We start from the raw sequence: 17,617 nt of genomic DNA, 5'->3' as shown, positions 1-17,617 counted from the left end.
AAGAAGAAGAGTTTGGATTTATATCCCCCCTTTCTCTCCTGCAGGAGACTCAAAGGGACTTACAATCTCCTTGCCCTTCCCTCCTCACAACAAACACCCTGTGAGGTAGGTGGGGCTGAGAGAGCTCCGAAAAGCTGTGACTCGCCCAAGGTCACCCAGCTGGCGTGTGTGGGAGTGCACAGGCTAATCTGAATTCCCCAGATAAGCCTCCACAACTCAAGTGGCAGAGCAGGGAATCAAACCCGGTTCCTCCAGATCAGAGTGCACCTGCTGTTAGCCACTACCAGAAGACGTCAAACTATAGTACCCTGTTTCCCCTAATATAAGACATCCCTGAAAAATAAGACATAGTAGAGGTTTTGCTGAAGTGCGAAATATAAGGCATCCCCCGAAAGTAAGACATAGCAAAGTTTTTGTTTGGAAGCATGCCCGATGAACAGAACACAGAAAAATAAGACATCCCCTGAAAATAAGACATAGCACATCTTTGGGAGCAAAAATTAATATAAGACACTGTCTTATATTCGGGGAAACACGGTAGCACTGCCAACACAACTTGGGGAATTCCTGGAGACTTGAAGGTGGTGCCTGGGGTGATGGAGCTTGGGAAGAGAGCTCATCTGGGATGTGCTGCCACAGAGTTTACCCTCTAGCTAGTAAAATACTGCAGTCTTCTTTAAAACACACACACACATACAAACACTTGAGCGGGGCTGCATGAGAGATCTACTCCAGCTTCTTGTTCCACACTCACCTAAGAGGTTAAGGAGGGTCTTTCTCTCTACCACTACCTCCAGGTTATTCCCCCCCTCCCCTTTCTAAAAGGGCTCTCTGGCAACATTGACCACAGCTGCGGCATGTAGGTAGGAATCCAGTCAGGTTTTTTTTAAGTACCTTAAACAAATGCAAGCTTTATTCTACTAACACACCTCTAGAGAATATGCAGGTTATGGAACTATGGTGCAGAGACTAAGAAAACAAATGAAACAGAGAAAGATTTCTAATCTAACTTGTATCTTACAGTCTCTGAAGATCTGATCTCTCCTCCCTGTTGGAAAATGCAAATTGGTGTCTGTGAATGGAATATGTAGCGATTTGGATGGATGCACGCCCCTCACAGTTACACACACACAAAGAAAGAAAGAAAGAAAGAAAGAAAGAAAGAAAGAAAGAAAGAAAGAAAGAAAGAAAGAAAGAAAGAAAGAAAGAAAGAAAGAAAAGAACAGCTCCTTTTCAATCCTTTGTGTCAAAAGTCTTAGCCAGTCTGGGTTCTGGGTTCCAGTTTAAACTGTCTGCCAGAACTTAGCTACGGTAATAGAAAGGCTCTGGTAGATCAGAGAGATCCAGTGTTTTCATTCCTGGCTGAGAAAACAATAAGATGAGGTTCCTAAGCTTCACTTTCCACAGAAACATATCCCTAATTGCCAGCCCCTTCCTAAGATTTTTTATTTATTTATTTTTATTTATACTTTAGGCTTCTATACTGCCCCGTCCCCGAAGGGCTCTGGGCTGTGTACAGCATATAATGGATACAGTTTTAAAACATCATAAATAGGCTAAAACTTATAAAAGCAGCGAAAACTGACTAAACATTAACATTTAAAATGTAAGATAAATATAAGCATGGGTGGCGCCCGGTGCCTAATATTAAATTCTTCCCCCCAGGGAGGAACGGCAGGTCTTGATAGATGTTATAGGCCCAGATGTAGGGGCCAGAAAAGGGGGGGGCACCATCAGCGGCTGGTCTCTCCAAAGGCCCGGCGGAACAGCTCCGTCTTGCAGGCCCTGCGGAACTCACCAAGGTCCCACAGGGCCCGAACAGCTGGTGGGAGAGCGTTCCACCAGGCCGGGGCCAGAGCTGTAAAGGCCCTGGCCCGTGTGGAGGCCAGCCGCATCATCGAGGGGCCGGGGACCACCAGTAAATTGGCCTCTACCGAACGAAGAGGCCGTGTGGGAACATATGGGGTGATGAGGTCTCGAAGATACGAGGGTCCCAGGCCGCGTAAGGCCTTAAAGGTCAACACCAACACCTTGAAAACAACTCAAGATGAAATGGTTCCCTTTCTGCTCTAGCCATGACAGTAGATGCCTCAACAAGAGAGTCCTCTGGGTAGATCTTCACTGAAGCAGCAATTAGTGGGTGTTGCCTTGTTGAACAGTGGTGGAATTGAGCACATACAGACTGTGCACAGCTTCTGGGGAGTTAAAAACACTTAGATGCATATAAAACCCTGATTACCTGTTTGCCATAGCAACTGTGTCTTGAGGAAATTGTAGAGTTATCTTTGTGAGTCACTCCTGACAGCTTCCAGATTTTTTTTCACTCTATCTTTTCCACTTGCTAATGGAAAGCTAGTGATAGCAGGGCAGTATGAACAGGAGACAGGATTACTGCACTACCTTGGAGTGAGGTGGAGTCTCCTTCTTTGGAGGTTTTTAAACAGAGGCTGGATGGCCATCTGTCAGGAGTGCTTTGATTATGTGTTCCTGCATTGCAGGAATTGAAATAATTTAACAACCGGTTCTGGTGGTGGGATTAAAATAATTTAACAACTGGCTGTTTACAAGCACCATTTTAACAACCGGTTCTGCCGAGCGGTGCTGAAATCCCGCTGAATCCCCACCACTGCTTGATGGCCCTTTGGGACTTGAGCATCCTATGGCCCTCTTCCGCACTGCAGAAAGGGCAGCATTTCTGCACACCAGCAGGAATAAGGCCGGTGGAGGGGTGGGGGCCGCTTCATCGGGAGCTCTGCAGGTAAGCTGCCTCTCTGCAAGGAGGGCCGGCGCGCTGAGAGGTGGCTCCGGCGATGGAGCCGCTTATTCTCGGTCCTTCTTCCTTTATCTTTCATTGCCGCCTTTTAGTCAAAATGCTGTTGACTCCTGCAAGACCTCGGCCACATTGCCTCCTCCGCCGACCTCCAGGGGTCGGAGGACAGCGAGGGAGGGTCTCAGCAGTCCAGTAGAGCAACAAAGGCGACGAGGTGAGTGGGAAAGGGACGGGGAAAACAGCGTGTTCCCGGCGGTGCCATTCACACCGTGCCGGTGGGAACACGCTGTTTTCCAGGAGGGAGGTTTTTGGAGGCGGCCTGACGCCGCCCTGGGGGTGGTGGAGGGGAGCCAGGTTGGCGCTGCTGCGTTTTAGCAGTGCCGCCTGTGCGAACGGCTCCCTGGGGACAGCGTTTTTGCCGTCCCCAGGGTGCCGTATATGGCTCGTGCAGAAAGGGCCTATGATTCTAAGAAGTCAATGTTAAAAAAAATACCACTAAGTTACAGTCTGCATTTTTCTGACCATGAAGACATTTGAGGAAAATATCCCAATGCAGAAGCAAACAACGCAGGCATTGCTGTTTCTATTTTCCAGTCATTAAAAAGAGATTGATTCGAAAATATTGTACTACTACTAACATTTTTATTGTTGGTTTTCTTTATAACAAACATCTAGTATCTAATTAGTGTTTTCTCTTTAAGGTCAAGCCCCCAGGTTGTTGTTGATTAGCCACTGGTTTTGCTCTCCTGTGCAAAATGCTAGCTTAGCAGAGGCTTATGAACTTGCAGGAGAAACTACAACCCACCCGCTTTTCCTGACTTATACAATGGAGGTAAATGGTGTAGTGGTTACCATGGCAAGCTGGGACGCCTCAGCCTAGTGGCTGACCTCGGCCTGCCACCTTCACTCAGCCTAACAAGGACAAAGTATATGTGGAAGGAAGACTTGTGCGCATGACCACCTAAGCTGCTTGGAGGAAAAGCAGGATTTTAAAAAGCATACAGCTTCTTGTACAGCACGTCTTTGATATGGATGGTTTTCCCAGAGTAGCATAAGTCGGGTGGTACATGAGACTACAAGATTGTGCATGAACTGTTGCTGACACCTATGAGAAGCAATTACTGTAGCAGCTTGAGATTCTCCCCAGTTAGACTGTTTTATAGCAGTAGTACTCCACAGGGTGGCAGAGTTAAGCTGAATATGCCAACCCTGAAAGCAATTGTGTAGCTGGACAGGAAGGGATACCCACTTGCAGATGCAGCATTTTAGTCTTTAGAAGAATTAGGTTTTATATGGAATGAGGGGACACTTAAGGCCTTCTTTTGACTGCATTTCCAGGAGACTGCTTCTCACAGCCATCCTAACTTCCTGAGTAACTATACTGAGGGGAAAAAAAACTTTCCTGAGTAATTAAATGGGGAGGGAGGGGGAATGACAAATCACACAATACTGGTGAATGTGTGGGGCCAATGGGAGTTCAAAAAGCCTTGTGAACATTGCTGGTCAATGTTGGTTCCAACTGAACATGTACCTGGATGTATTCTCTTGTTCCCCCTGCCATATATGATTTCCATGTTGGGAAAAATTCCTTGCATGAATTGTCTTAAAAAGCCACTTGTTTGTTTTGGCCCTGTCATTGTACCAAAGGATAAACAAATAAACAAAAATATCTGTGTGGTGGAACACAGATGGTCTATATTCTGACCACACAAACCTCCCACGCAAAGGCCGCTTGGACAGATTTATGGAGAAGTCGATTTATGGCTACCAATCTTGATCCTCTGTGATCTGAGATTGCAAATGCCTTAACAGTCTAGGTCAGGGGTAGGGAACCTGTGGCTCTCCAGGAATTCAGGAATTAGCATCTCCCATCAGTTCTCTCTGGGTCAGGCATGGCCAATTGGCCATGCTGGTAGGGGCTGATGGGAATTGTAGTTCCTGAACATCTGGAGAGCCACAGGTTCCCTACCCCTGGTCTAGGTGCTCGGGAGCAACAGCCGCAGAAAGCCATTGCTTTCCACATCCTGCAGTCACGTGAGGCCCCAAGTTAGGCACCTGGCGGCCACCGGCGCAGCAGCAGAGAAGCCGGACTTAGATGGACTCGGTCCCTGATCCAGCTTCGGCTTCGGTTCTCTGTGGTTTAAGGCCACAGTCAAGAAATATAGAATGCAGTGAAGTGCTAGTTTAATCTAGTTAAAGTGCAAGTGATGAGGGAATCACTGCCAGTGAGAACAAAGTATTCATCAATCTGCATATTAGTCTAAAGTTAAGGAAAAAACGCAACCAAGTTGCAAGCAAGGAATCTGTGTGTATCTCAAGTCCATGTAAATTCAGAGATGAGTTCCCATGCGTATTTCCCGTTTTGTGGTCCTACATCCCTTTGTCAGCATGCATACACCAACTTGTCATGTGTGGGTAGACAGAATCCTGACAAAGAATAAACATAAGAGATATCCATGATATTTACAATTTTGCTCCTCTTAAAACATTTATACAAAAACATAGTTGTCTTCTATGTAAGAGTAAAAAATACCTTATTTGATAATTTTAAATACTTTAAAACAAATTCTGTATAATAAATATTGTTAAATAAATAAATTTTCTAATAGTTGGAATAAATACGATAAATAATCATACCTATTTATGATAATATGGTTATCATTTCTATGCGCATCTATATGTGTTTCAAGTACCCATATATGGTGCAATCTATATACTGCAAGTGTAGCTTACTTGCATGGAAGTGGTACATAGGATCACGAAACAGGAAATATACATGGGAATCTTTCTCTGAATTTACATGAACTTGAGATATGTACACATATCCCTTGCTTGCCACTTGGTTACATTTTTCCTTAACTTTGGGCTAATACACATATTGCTCAATGTTTGAGAATCACTTGCAGTAATTCTCTTATTGTTTGCACTTTGCACTTTGGATAGATTAAATTAGCACTTCACTTCATTCTATATTTCTTGTCTGTGACCTTTGTGTTTTGTGGAATCGTTTCATACTGGCAAGGATTTGCTTACGTAAGTGCTTCACGGCGAATGCGTTCAACATTCATTACCGTGTTGGACTGTGAAGTTACCATGTTGGACTGTGACAATCAAATGTGAGCCAACCACTCCATCTGTTGGGTTCATCCCCAAATGACTTAAATGCCTGCTGTACCGGTTTTCATTGGGTATTTCAAAAACCATGCATGCACAAAAATATGCCAGTCCAAACAATCAGTAGCCATTAGTTTAGTTAAGGACAATGTAACGACACTAAAGGAAGCAGCAGTGGCGTAGGAGGTTAAGAGCTTGTGTATCTAATCTGGAGGAACTGGGTTTGATTCCCAGCCTTGCCGCCTGAGCTGTGGAGGCTTATCTGGGGAATTCAGATTAGCCTGTACACTCCCACACACGCCAGCTGGGTGACCTTGGGCTAGTCACAGCTTCTCGGAGCTCTCTCAGCCCCACCTACCTCACAGGGTGTTTGTTGTGAGGGGGGAAGGGCAAGGAGATTGTAAGCCCCTTTGAGTCTCCTGCAGGAGAGAAAGGGGGGATATAAATCCAAACTACTCCTCCTCCTCCTTCTTCTTCTTTTCCCAAATAATGTTTATTTGTGACTGATCAATTAATTTCTTGCCAACTGCACAGCAAAGAAGGGAATTGGAACAGTGTGAGAACACATATGTGCGAAAAGCTGTTTGAACTGTACCACACTGAAAGGAAAGAATGTGGTGAAGCATCCTGCCAAACAGCCATAAATGGGACAACAAAGTCTATTGAAAAATTGCCTTCCTGCTCATGTCTGGTAAACAGCACAAGAACCCAACTGGTTTGTGTTTAAGAATCCCCAACAATAATTTTTTAAAACTGTGACTGTAGCTAAGCCTCTTTTTTTAAGCCTGGGAAAGAGCAAAATAATCTAAGACTAGATACAGATATATGTAAAAACAGAAGAATTTGTTTACAGTTAATTGCTATACAGCCTGTGTTTATTGACACATGGTGGCCACTTTGTTTGGATAATTTTGTCTTAAAGGTGGCTGCATTACCCAATGAAAAGCCCAGAACTTTATATTTTGAAGGGTTACCAAGAGGGCGAAATTTGAAACTAAATGGGGAAAAGGGAAGGTGGCTTCATCACTGGCACAGCAACCAGCCAGTCAGCCCTGTAAATGTCTCAGCTCTGAGAATGTGTAAAGTCACTCCATAGCTTTTCTGGATGGAAAACTGTACCCGCTTGAAGACAGCTACTTTTAAAAAACTTTACTCAACTGCCATTCTAAACCATGACTGGATAGATTTCTTCTAAATTAAATATTGTCAAACCTTGAGGTCAAACAAGACAAGGCAGAGATCCTTTTCCCCACATTGTGGTAAAAATTCACAGCTTCCACCACCGTCTATTTAATCTTCAGAAGAACCCTCAAGATATATTAGACTGAAAAAGAACTAGTGTGAATTCAGCAGTTGTGACTGGTGACCTAACTACATATTATGTTCCAGCACTTTCCACGCACAGTTTTGATCAGGAACACAGCATGTGGAAAAGAGGGCAGAGATTCATACTCACTGTAATTCTTTTTTTGCAACCTGGAGAAGGTAAAAGCAGTGCATTTGCTGTGTCGGGACTGGAACACGTAAATTGTACTTCCACACAAGACATATAGGCATCTCCCTTCTTGGGGGGCTGGTACAGGTCGAGAAAATTCATGCTGATGGCATATTCTAATTCCTCTTTTTTCCCTGTGGTCATAGATCTAAACTGGGGCTCCATGCAGACCAAGGACAGACAGAAACTTCCAAAGCATGATTTCCCACCCAAACCTGAGATGTCACCAGGGAAACATATAATATGTAGTTCATGGGCCGCTTCTCTAAAACAGGGATTTAAAACTCTGAGTCTTTAAGTTTTTTCAGGGTCTAATCTGATGATACTAATAGCTGACTACACAGAACCATCGCTAAATGCAAGTGTAGTAGGTGAAGGCGCTCTTTTTTTTTCATTCTGTACTGAATTTAGATTGAGAATTTAGCAGTTCTGTGGCTGTTATCTGTACTTTCCTGCTCTCACCTACTGGAACCATGCTGCACTATTAGTGCGTTCCCTGTTACAGACAGTTATTCTGCCTGCTAACGGTGCATATGTTCAGTTTAATAAATCCTTGTGCCCTGAAGGTCTGCTATGCTTTGGTTTGATTATGGGGTATCCCCTCCCTTTGCAATTTTCTTTGCATATGTCCCAAAGGGAATTCATGCAAATGTACTTTAATTTGCTTAGTTGTAATTCCTCCTCTCTCCTAAGAAATGCTAGCCCCTTTTCATTCCACTCTGGTTTATATTTTCCTTCCCCTAATCTCACCTATAGGTTACTACATGCTGGATGCAATGCTCTGTTTCAAAAATCCAGCTACAAGGGTATGGTCTGAGGAAGCAAGCAAAATTAGGTGTTGATTCTGTCCCAGCTTCCCACCGCCTGCTTCTGGTGGAGCGGACGTGCAGGTGGTGATGCCCCATTGCCATGGCAACAGCATCCCACAGGGAGGGGGCTTTACTCTAGGGATTATACAAGCTAGAGATGCTGGAAACAAGCAAGAGGGAGAAGAGCACAGGTACATAGTATCCCTGAAATTAAGAACACCTTACATTGGTTGCCGTCTGTGGTAAAGCTTAGACCAACAGCTCATTTTTTGTTTACATTTTTACATGGTAACAGACAGAAGCCGCTGAGATGGAAGAAAGCTGCATTTTCTTTGGTCTGGATTGTTGTGTTGCTCTGTATTGGACAGAATTGATAACAAAATGCTCACATTTTACTGCTCTGTTGTCTCACTTCCTGCTGTGTAAAATCTCAGAAGTAGTAAACCACCTTTTTTTAACATTCATGGTGCTGGGATGAAGATTTCACTGCCCGTTCTTTCCCCAGTTTCACAGCCCCAATCTATGTTATTGAGGCCCTGTGTCTGCTTCTTTTTTTAGAGGGGAAATCTTTGAGGTTGCTACATAGTGTCACTTGGACCCCTGAAAGTTTGGCTCAAGCAATAGTCTCCCCACACTCTGGATGGATGGAGGGTGGCTGCATGATGTCATGTTCTGTGGGCTCTGCACATAGTAATCCCTCTTAAAGAAACAGCACAAGGGCAAGCATCGAAGGTACATTTGAGGGTTAGGAAAAGCTGCGAGGAGCCAGAGCATGATATGACTTGGTCTATTGGTCAGATCCTCTGTATGTGAAGTAGAACTGCTGTTTGAATGGGGGACCACCAAGAATGGCAACAGAGGAAGACAATGGCAAACAACCTCTGCTTCTCACTTGCCTTGAAAGAGTATTTCTGAGAACACAGTAAGCTGTTGTCACTTGATGGTACTTATGTATGTAGCATGTGTGTTAAGTGCCATTTACATCTTTTCCAACTTACGCAGAGACACTATGAATATCCTATTTTTAATAGCCTTGCTCAGGTCTTGCAATCTGAGGGCTGTGTTTTCCTTTATTGATTCAATCTTATATCATGTTGAGTCTTCCTTTTTTCCTGCTACCTTCAATTTGTCCTGGCATTATTGTCTTTTCCAGTGACTCTTTTCTTCTCATAGTGTGATAAAGTACAGTTTAGTCATTTTAGTTTCTACAGAGAATTCGGGCTTGATTTGATTTAGAACTCCCTTATTCCTCTTTTTGATAGTTCATAGTATTTGTAAAACTCTCTTCAAACACTGCGTTTCAAATGAATCAGCGTTCTTCCTGCCAGCTTTCTTCATTGTCCAACTTTCATACCCATACCTAGTAGAAAGCCAGTATGGTATAGTGGTTAAGAGCGGTAGACTCCAATCTGGTGAACTGGATTTAATTTCCGCGCTCTGCCACAAGAAACCTTGGGCCAGTCACAGTTCTCTCAGAACTCTCTCAGCCCCACCTACCCCTGGGGTGCATCTGCCGTGGGAGGGAAGGGAAGGCTATTGTGTTAGCTGCCGTTTCTGGATAGTTCTCCTTCAGAAAGAGAAATGCGGGAAATAAAAACCTACTCTGCTTCTAGAAATGGGGTGTACTATGGCCTGAATTTTCTTCATCTTGGTCTCCAATGACACACTGTTACATTTAGTAAACCCTTTTCTTGGCCATTAATGGCGCCATTCCCCAATCCCTTCAATCTCCTTCTTGGATTTCTTAGGATGGGTCTTCCCCTTTGGTTTGCTGTCATGCAGCGTCTCTGAGGAATAGAAAATCTTGAACACCCCAATTTCTTCATCAGCTGCGCAATTCCCCAGTGCAGCCTCGGTTTCTGAGCCTTCATCTTACTGATACTCATCTGTAATCCCAAGCTGTGGTACTTTCTGCTTTTAACCTTTTATCCAGTACAGTTTGCTTTCAAACTTCACTTCATTTTCTGCCAGTAAGGTAGTGTCATCTGCATATCTTAGATTGTTCATGTTCTTTCCAGCAATTTTAACTCCACCACCATCTAAATCTAATGCAGCTTTCCTTATGATATGTTCTGCAAACAGAAGAAACAGTTGGAGACCATTCTGTTTCTCCAATTTCTGTTCTAATGGTAGCTTCTTGTCTCAAGTAGTATGTAGGAGGGCAGAAATCAGAGAAAATCATGCCTTCTTTTATTTGTGAAAAATTTAGTAGGAAACCACTCCCATGGTACTGAACAACTCTGTTGTGTGAAACCTAGTTGATAACCAGTGTGCAATGGAATAATGGCTTTCAGTTCTTCTCAGAGCACACATGTTTTGTTCCTATAGGACTTAAGAATGGCCATTTTCTGGTGATTTGAAGGTTTTTATGTTCCTTATCCTTGACTGAAGCATGTGTGTGAAAAATTTACACCAGCATTGATTAAACTGCGAAACACCTCAGTGTAGTGGCCAGGATGTTTAAGTATGCCTGCCTCGCCTGACCGCTATATGCAACTGTTCATAGCATAGTCTTCCGGCCATATATGCATCAAATCTCCTTTCTGCCGTCGAGACGCATGCGATTGCCTTCTCTCCGGAGAGGCTGTAGTGCAGTTCAACAGTCCCTTACCGGGTTACTGCAACATTCTTTATCTCCCTTCTACTGAGATTCCTAAGACAAAGAACAAAACGTTGACTTTCATGAGAGTTGGGATGCCACTCTGTAGTGCAATGGCTCAATGTATATTTATACTTGGTGCATTATGTCATTGTATAGCAACGTATCAAAATGTACTTACTCCATCCTTCATACAAAATGATGTTGACAAAAGGATCCAAAAGCAAAAAAAACCCCAGAACAAAAGCAGATGGAAACTCAACTTACAGGTGGACGATTTGTTCCATCCCAACTCTCAAACTGGTGTGGAGATTTTTTTTTTGAGCATCTATGCACTGTCTTCCAAAAAGAGAATTTCCCCATAGCAAACAAGAGAACTGCCTCTCTGTGCTAAGCAGTTTTATTATCTTTCTCTGCCCACCCACTTTGTCAAAGAAGTTTTTGCTTAAGACTTTCTAGCACTTTTAGGGTGTAATCCAAATTGGAGGGGAGAATGGAGTCTTGGAAGTGGCATGGGGTTGCACCAACATGAGTGCCCACTCTGCCGGCGTATGGAGTGAATATGCTGGCATATAGGCTACTATGCTATTATGCAACTGTGCAGCACCCAAATTCAGAACCTGCCGTGTGTGCCAGCACCCTTCCCCCTTAGGAGACCAGGCTGACATGGGTAGGGGTGGTCTGGCGGCATTCCCGGGGTCCCCAGTGCAATTTTGGGCTGGGAACACCACTTTTGCAGGAACAGGAAGGACTGAGGCCACCCTGGGGTGACAAGGCAAATTTGAGCCTTCCCTGGTAGGGAATCCATCCTTCCCACAGCACCTGAAGCACCACTGGTTGCCTCTTTGGAGGTGGAGCTGCAGTGCCATCCCTGTCTTGTAAGTTTCCCAAATCTCTGTTGCCTGCTAGATGTCACTTTCTAGCCAGAGGGATGAGCTGACCATTTCATTGAATTAGGCAGCCTGCCACTAATATGGTTAAAGCCGAGTTGGGTGAAACTGGACAGCAATTGACTTGGCCCCTTTTGATTGTTCTTTGTCAAGAGAAACAAAAAGCATTTTAAAACCCCTAGACCTAAGATTTTGTATTAACCAAAATCTACCGAAGGCAACGAATATATTTCTCTTGGCTACACACACCCAGGAAATGCGGGCAAAGCCTCATAATAGTACTTCTGCCAAGCTATTATACTGACATCTATTCAAGTTTAATATTAGACCCACTTTCTTGAGTGGTAGCAATGAATTTCCTATATCTTTAACAATAAAATGAGACAACACACAATTACAGTATACAATAGAAATAAAATATTCATTCCTTTTTTGCCATGATTGTAATGTCGCATATAACAGATGAAGCGGGCTCCATCGATGAAAGCTTATGCCACAATATATTTGTTAAGCATTGCTGGCCATACAAGATTTTGCGGGTTTTCTAAAATGTAGCCCCAGTACTTTTGGGTGTCAGTAGAAAACTTCTTTATGCAAGGCCCCTTCTGCACATGCAGAATAATGCACATTCGATCCACTTTCACAATTGTTTGAAATTGCTATTTTGCTATTCCACACAGTAAAATCCAGCATCAGAATGCATTGAAAGTGCATTATTCCGAAGGTGCAAAAAGTCACATTGAGGGGCAAGAGCTTTTTGGAAGGAAACAGGCTACGCTACCTGTACTTCTTTGGCTTGTGCATTCAACACATATATTCCTCATCAGATTATATCTCATTTGCTATTTTATTTAGGGGAAAACACTGTGAGTTTTGTATGTGGAATGAGTCAGTATAATAAGCATTAAGGAATAAGAGTAGTTTATGCGAATCAAAACTTGGAAAAAGGCATCCTGCAGATAACAGTCTTATCTCGTAAGCAGTGATTGCAGATCCAATCAGTGACTGATACACATGGAATTGAAATTTCAGATTTAATAGATCATGCCTGTTAATAGTAACTTCCTAATCCTGCAACTATACTTCTTCCACTTCCCTTTCCTAGCTCTGTATGTTTGTAAAATGCTATCAAATCGCAACCCACTTATGGCAAGGCAGTAGGCAAAAGACAGAGGCTGTTTCCGCACTGGTGGAATACAGCGCCCCAGGGATGCTAAAAACTGCGTCCCAGAGGAGGGGTTCGCACTGCCGATGCTGCTGCATTGCACTGCAGTGCCCAGCCTAATTCCACTCCCGAGCAGCGTGGGAAGGCGCCTAAGCTTCCGGAACCTCCTCTCGCTGCTTCTCCTGAGTGCAGGTTTTTCGAGGCGCCACCATCTTCCAACTGCTGTCAGTGGCTAATGACAGCGGCTGGAAGGCTGCCCATTTCTATACCAGCTGCGTCCTGAAGCTCCCGGTGTGTCTCAGAGCCACTCCAGACTGCGGAGGGTGTCCCCTGGCCTCTGCGACACACTGGAAGCTAGGAGGAGAGGTACGGCGCTCAGCTGCACCACCACCTGCCACCCTGCCGGGACCGTCCATGTGAACGTTGTTTATGCCGACGCCCCCCCCCCCGCTTGGTGCCCGTGCATTATGCTGACACCCCACTGCCTAACAGACGTTTGCTATTGCCTTCCTCTACATAATGACCCTTGGTGACCTCCCACCCAAGTATTAGCCAGGGCTGACCCTACTTAGCTTCTGCGATCTGAGGAGATCAGACTATCCAGGGTCTATCCAAGTCAGGGCAGTCCTGGTTCTACTACACAGCAATTTATTCTCAGGAGCTGGCAGGTAGAGAGTGGTGTGTGCAAACACCTTACATGAATACACAGGCTGGTGGAAGCCCATTTTTCTTCTGGTGGTGATCGCTTGTGCCTCTTGTGTTGTGCTTCAGAGTCCCCCAATCTTCAGGTAGGAGGTTGACTGCTGGCACTGCGACTGCCGCTGGGAGAGCGAAGCTTTAAAAAGGTTTTGCATGCATTACTGCAGTATCTCACCAAGGAAAACCCTCAACAAATATTCAATCATGTCTTTATTCTTCTGCATTGTGGAGGTCTCGGTTGAAGTTACAATGAATGTAAAGTAAGCAAAATGACTGTGGAAAAATAAAAATTACATGAACCTGAACTTAAAATGTATGTACATGAACACTGCCTTTTATTTTTACATTATTTATATAGGCTAGCCATACTGCCAACGGGTTAAACAGTATACCCTATGCAATCTTGGTCTACATCATATAGTAGCCATTTGAAAAATTTAAAAAGGAAAAAGGAAAAATAGAAGAAGTAGAATGTTCATAAATAAATGCAGAATATTGCTTAATGCTGTGAAGAAATTAGGTGATTTCATTCACCACTTCCTATAAAAAAAAAGAAACGTGGGCAGTGGGAGGAGCAAAGTACAGTAGTAGCTAAAGGCAATATTCACATGCATCGACACTCTCCAAATTATCTATAATAGTACAGAATACAAGATATTACCTGTCAAGAGCTTGCAAGCGAGACCAGCTGTGGCACCTGTTTGCAAGAATACATTTCGTCTGGACCACCCATTGGTAATCTCAAATATATACAACTGTGTAAAATTAGTATTTATATCATCTTGTAAAACTGCACTGAAAGCAGATAAATAAGCAGTACTTTAAGACAAAAGTAGAATTTTTAAGACCTTACTTTTCGGCTCCTTTTCTTCAGGGAATATTTATGCACTATTTTAGTGCCCCACATCGTTTCATCAGTGTCTTGATTTGGCATGTAGGTCACCTTCTCTGTACTTGTCTTCTACTTTCATAGCACACTAAAACTGTGCTGCTGTGAATTTAATCTATTTTGGGAATCAACCTGTGACACAAAAGGTGTCCAGTGCAGAGAAGGTCCCACCTTTGGTAAGGGGTGGGATTCAGATTAATCCCTAGGATAAAGGTGTTGTTTTTTTAACATGCTTGGATTTGGTGACCGGCATAAAAAATAACACATTTTGGAATTTTTATAAATTTCAGGCACAAGAAGATTTGCCCAATCACAATGGTGTAAAATCTTTTTTAAAAAAGAAAGAAAAAGAGCCAGTGACATACAGAAGTACTGAAAACTGTATTTTATATTAAGACTAAAAAGTTTTTTTTAAAACCTCTTGTTGTTTGGCCAATGACACCACACTCTTTCTATGCAGGGGGTAATTGTGGCATGCCCCTCATGCAAACTGCTTCTTTGTCTGTACATTATAGAGAATCAGAAAGTAGAACGCCAGGTCCTAGTAAACCCCCCCTCCCTCCCATTGCAACATAAAACCCATTTACAAAAATAGTCACATATAATAATAAACACCCTGCGAATTTAAAAAAAATGATAAATTCACCAACACTTCTTTTTTTTGGTAAAAATATGGCAAATGTGGCAGTTGAAATACACACAGTGGATACACTTACTGAACTAAGTGTCTTGCAACACGTTAAACACACCAGTTGTAGCCTCACACGACTTATTCCCCATGATCCAGTCAGCCACACTGACTCCCTTCTACAAAATCAAGTGCAGCGAGAGCGGTACCTCGCTGTCAAGGCCGTTACCCTGTTTCAATAGAGTTACAGTCCGACGCCAGGGGACACTGTCGTGTTATAGGCACTAACCGTTAGAGATTTGTTTCGAAAATATATATTAGTTAAAAGTGACAGTTTGGCATCAATCTCCCGTCAGAATCCAGCAGATGAGTATATCCTTTTCAAAGGCTGTAAACTTTCCCCCCTCCCCCACACAGTCCAATAAAATTCAAAAGTTCGTTTCACTTTTTGCTAGCCTTGACATCTTTACCTCTGTAGTCCCTCTAATCTTTGCTTTGTTCATAGCTGTCTGGCTTTGTGACACTATCGTAAGAAGGCGGGGAGGTGGTGGATGAGCTGCTCTCATCCGTTTTCTCTGGAGTGGTGTTCCCGTTAAGCTTGTCAGTGATCATGTCTTTGATGGGCAGGAGATCTCCATCTTCACACTTACCTTTATTATACATAGAAGTCACTTTTTTCACTTTCTGTTTTAAGACGAACCGCCTGAATGTCCGCTGAATGATGGTGGCAGATACTTCCTCCTGCTTTCGTTTCAACGTGGTTGTGATGGGTTCGTAGGAAACTTTTGAAGGATTCGCAGCCATAAACCGATCTTCCATTTGTACTCTAAGCAAATCCATTTCCTCACTTTCTCCCAAAACACGCTTTGTAAAGGCAAACAAAATGTCAAGGCAGTGAATTCTGTCACCATTTACCATGGGCAGATCCATTGAAATGAGCTGAACATGGTTTGGTTTGGGGATTAGAAGAGGAGGATCTAGTGAAGCGGCAAAGTCAGAGAGTTTGCTGTACTCTATAAACTGGGATGCATCTGGGTCAAACTTTTCCCAGACTTCATAGAACATTTCGAAGTCATCCTCGCTTAAAGGCTCAGCGCTTTCTTCTGTTGCGACACTGAAGTTCTCCAGAATAACAGCAATGTACATGTTTACCACAACTAGAAATGATATGATAATGTAGCTGACAAAGAAGAAAATCCCCACAGAAGGATTGCCACAGTTTCCTTTGACTGAGCTTCCTGGGTGATCAATCTCAGGGTCACAGTCTGGGGGCCCACTGTTGAGAATGGGGGCTAGCAAACCATCCCACCCAGCAGAGGTGGTGATCTGAAAGAGACAGATCAGGCTGTTGCCAAAAGTTTCAAAGTTGAACATGTCATCAATCCCAACTTCTCTCTTGACGTAGGCAAAGTTGGACATTCCAAATATGGCATAGATGAACATGACAAGGAAAAGCAGGAGACCAATGTTAAACAAGGCAGGAAGAGACATCATCAAGGCGAAAAGCAGAGTACGGATCCCTTTGGCTCCCTTGATAAGCCTCAGGATTCGACCTATCCTGGCAAGTCGGATAACTCGGAACAAGGTGGGAGACACAAAGTATTTCTCAATAATCTCTGCTAGAAACATACCTGCAAAAGAATAATATATACTGAATTACTGCACTAGTTTTACAGCATTGTCATTTATTATTATTATAATTGGAATGTGTTTTGGCAATTAAACTCAGGATTCCATGTACAGGTAGCTAAAGCTAAACTAAGTCCTCACAGCAGTATTAGTGCATTGTTCTTGGCCTTTCTGATTAATATGATATACAAGTAATCATTAAAAGAAGCATTTCATGGGTAGGAAGCTTAGCAATTAACAACAACAAACCATATACTTGATCTATCTTTAATTATCCTAAGGGCATTTTAAAGCTATTGAAATATAGCACAGCAAAATTAGCAAAACATTTTGGTTCTCTGAATTGTAATAAGGTTAGTACACTAGGAAGTATTCTAGAACATGAAAATGAATTGGTTTGTGTGATGTAAGAGTATGTCAGTCTACAGCCCCTTCCGCACATGCAGAATAATGCACTTTCAATCCATCTTCACAACAGTTTGCAAGTGGATTTTGCTATTTTGCCAGCAAAATCCAGCTGAAAAGTGGATTGAAAGTGCATTATTCTGCACATATGGAAGGGGCCTATGGCTAGTATACATGTAGAGTCAAAACTATATTCTCTTTAGGGCCACTTTACCTCTGAGAGTTTTTCTATATAAATAATTACTTACACTTAAGAGTAAAGAGGGCACCTGGTCATATGCAATGATACATGAATATATTTTGTAGCTGTAAATACAACGGGACACAATGTACAGTTCTGACTTTTCACAAAAGGCACTGCACAGTAAAAATAGATTAAGTGCACATTCATCATCATCATTATCAATGAAATTTCTAGACTGCCCCTCTCCATTATGATGTGTGAACATGAGGGAAACATTGGGCTGCATCCTGTGACTTCCCTCCCCCAGGTCTTCCTCTAATGGAAAAAAATCTCTTCCTTCA

The 17,617-nt window shown here is 43.1% G+C and overlaps 1 protein-coding gene across 1 annotated transcript in view; it reads right to left on the bottom strand.

The window, feature by feature from the left end:
- Positions 1-13,738: 13,738 nt before the first annotated feature.
- Positions 13,739-17,617, bottom strand: part of LOC125426220 (sodium channel protein type 2 subunit alpha-like) — a 93,894-nt gene continuing 90,015 nt past the window's right edge. Inside the window, exon 27 of the mRNA XM_048484478.1 lies at positions 13,739-16,689. Within this exon, the coding sequence (XP_048340435.1) occupies positions 15,542-16,689 (1,148 nt within the window). The 3' untranslated portion in view covers positions 13,739-15,541. The remainder of the gene's footprint in view (positions 16,690-17,617) is intronic.

Source organism: Sphaerodactylus townsendi, linkage group LG02, assembly GCF_021028975.2.
Source record: "Sphaerodactylus townsendi isolate TG3544 linkage group LG02, MPM_Stown_v2.3, whole genome shotgun sequence".
NCBI lineage: Eukaryota > Metazoa > Chordata > Lepidosauria > Squamata > Sphaerodactylidae > Sphaerodactylus > Sphaerodactylus townsendi.
This window is presented reverse-complemented; position numbering and strand designations above follow the sequence as displayed.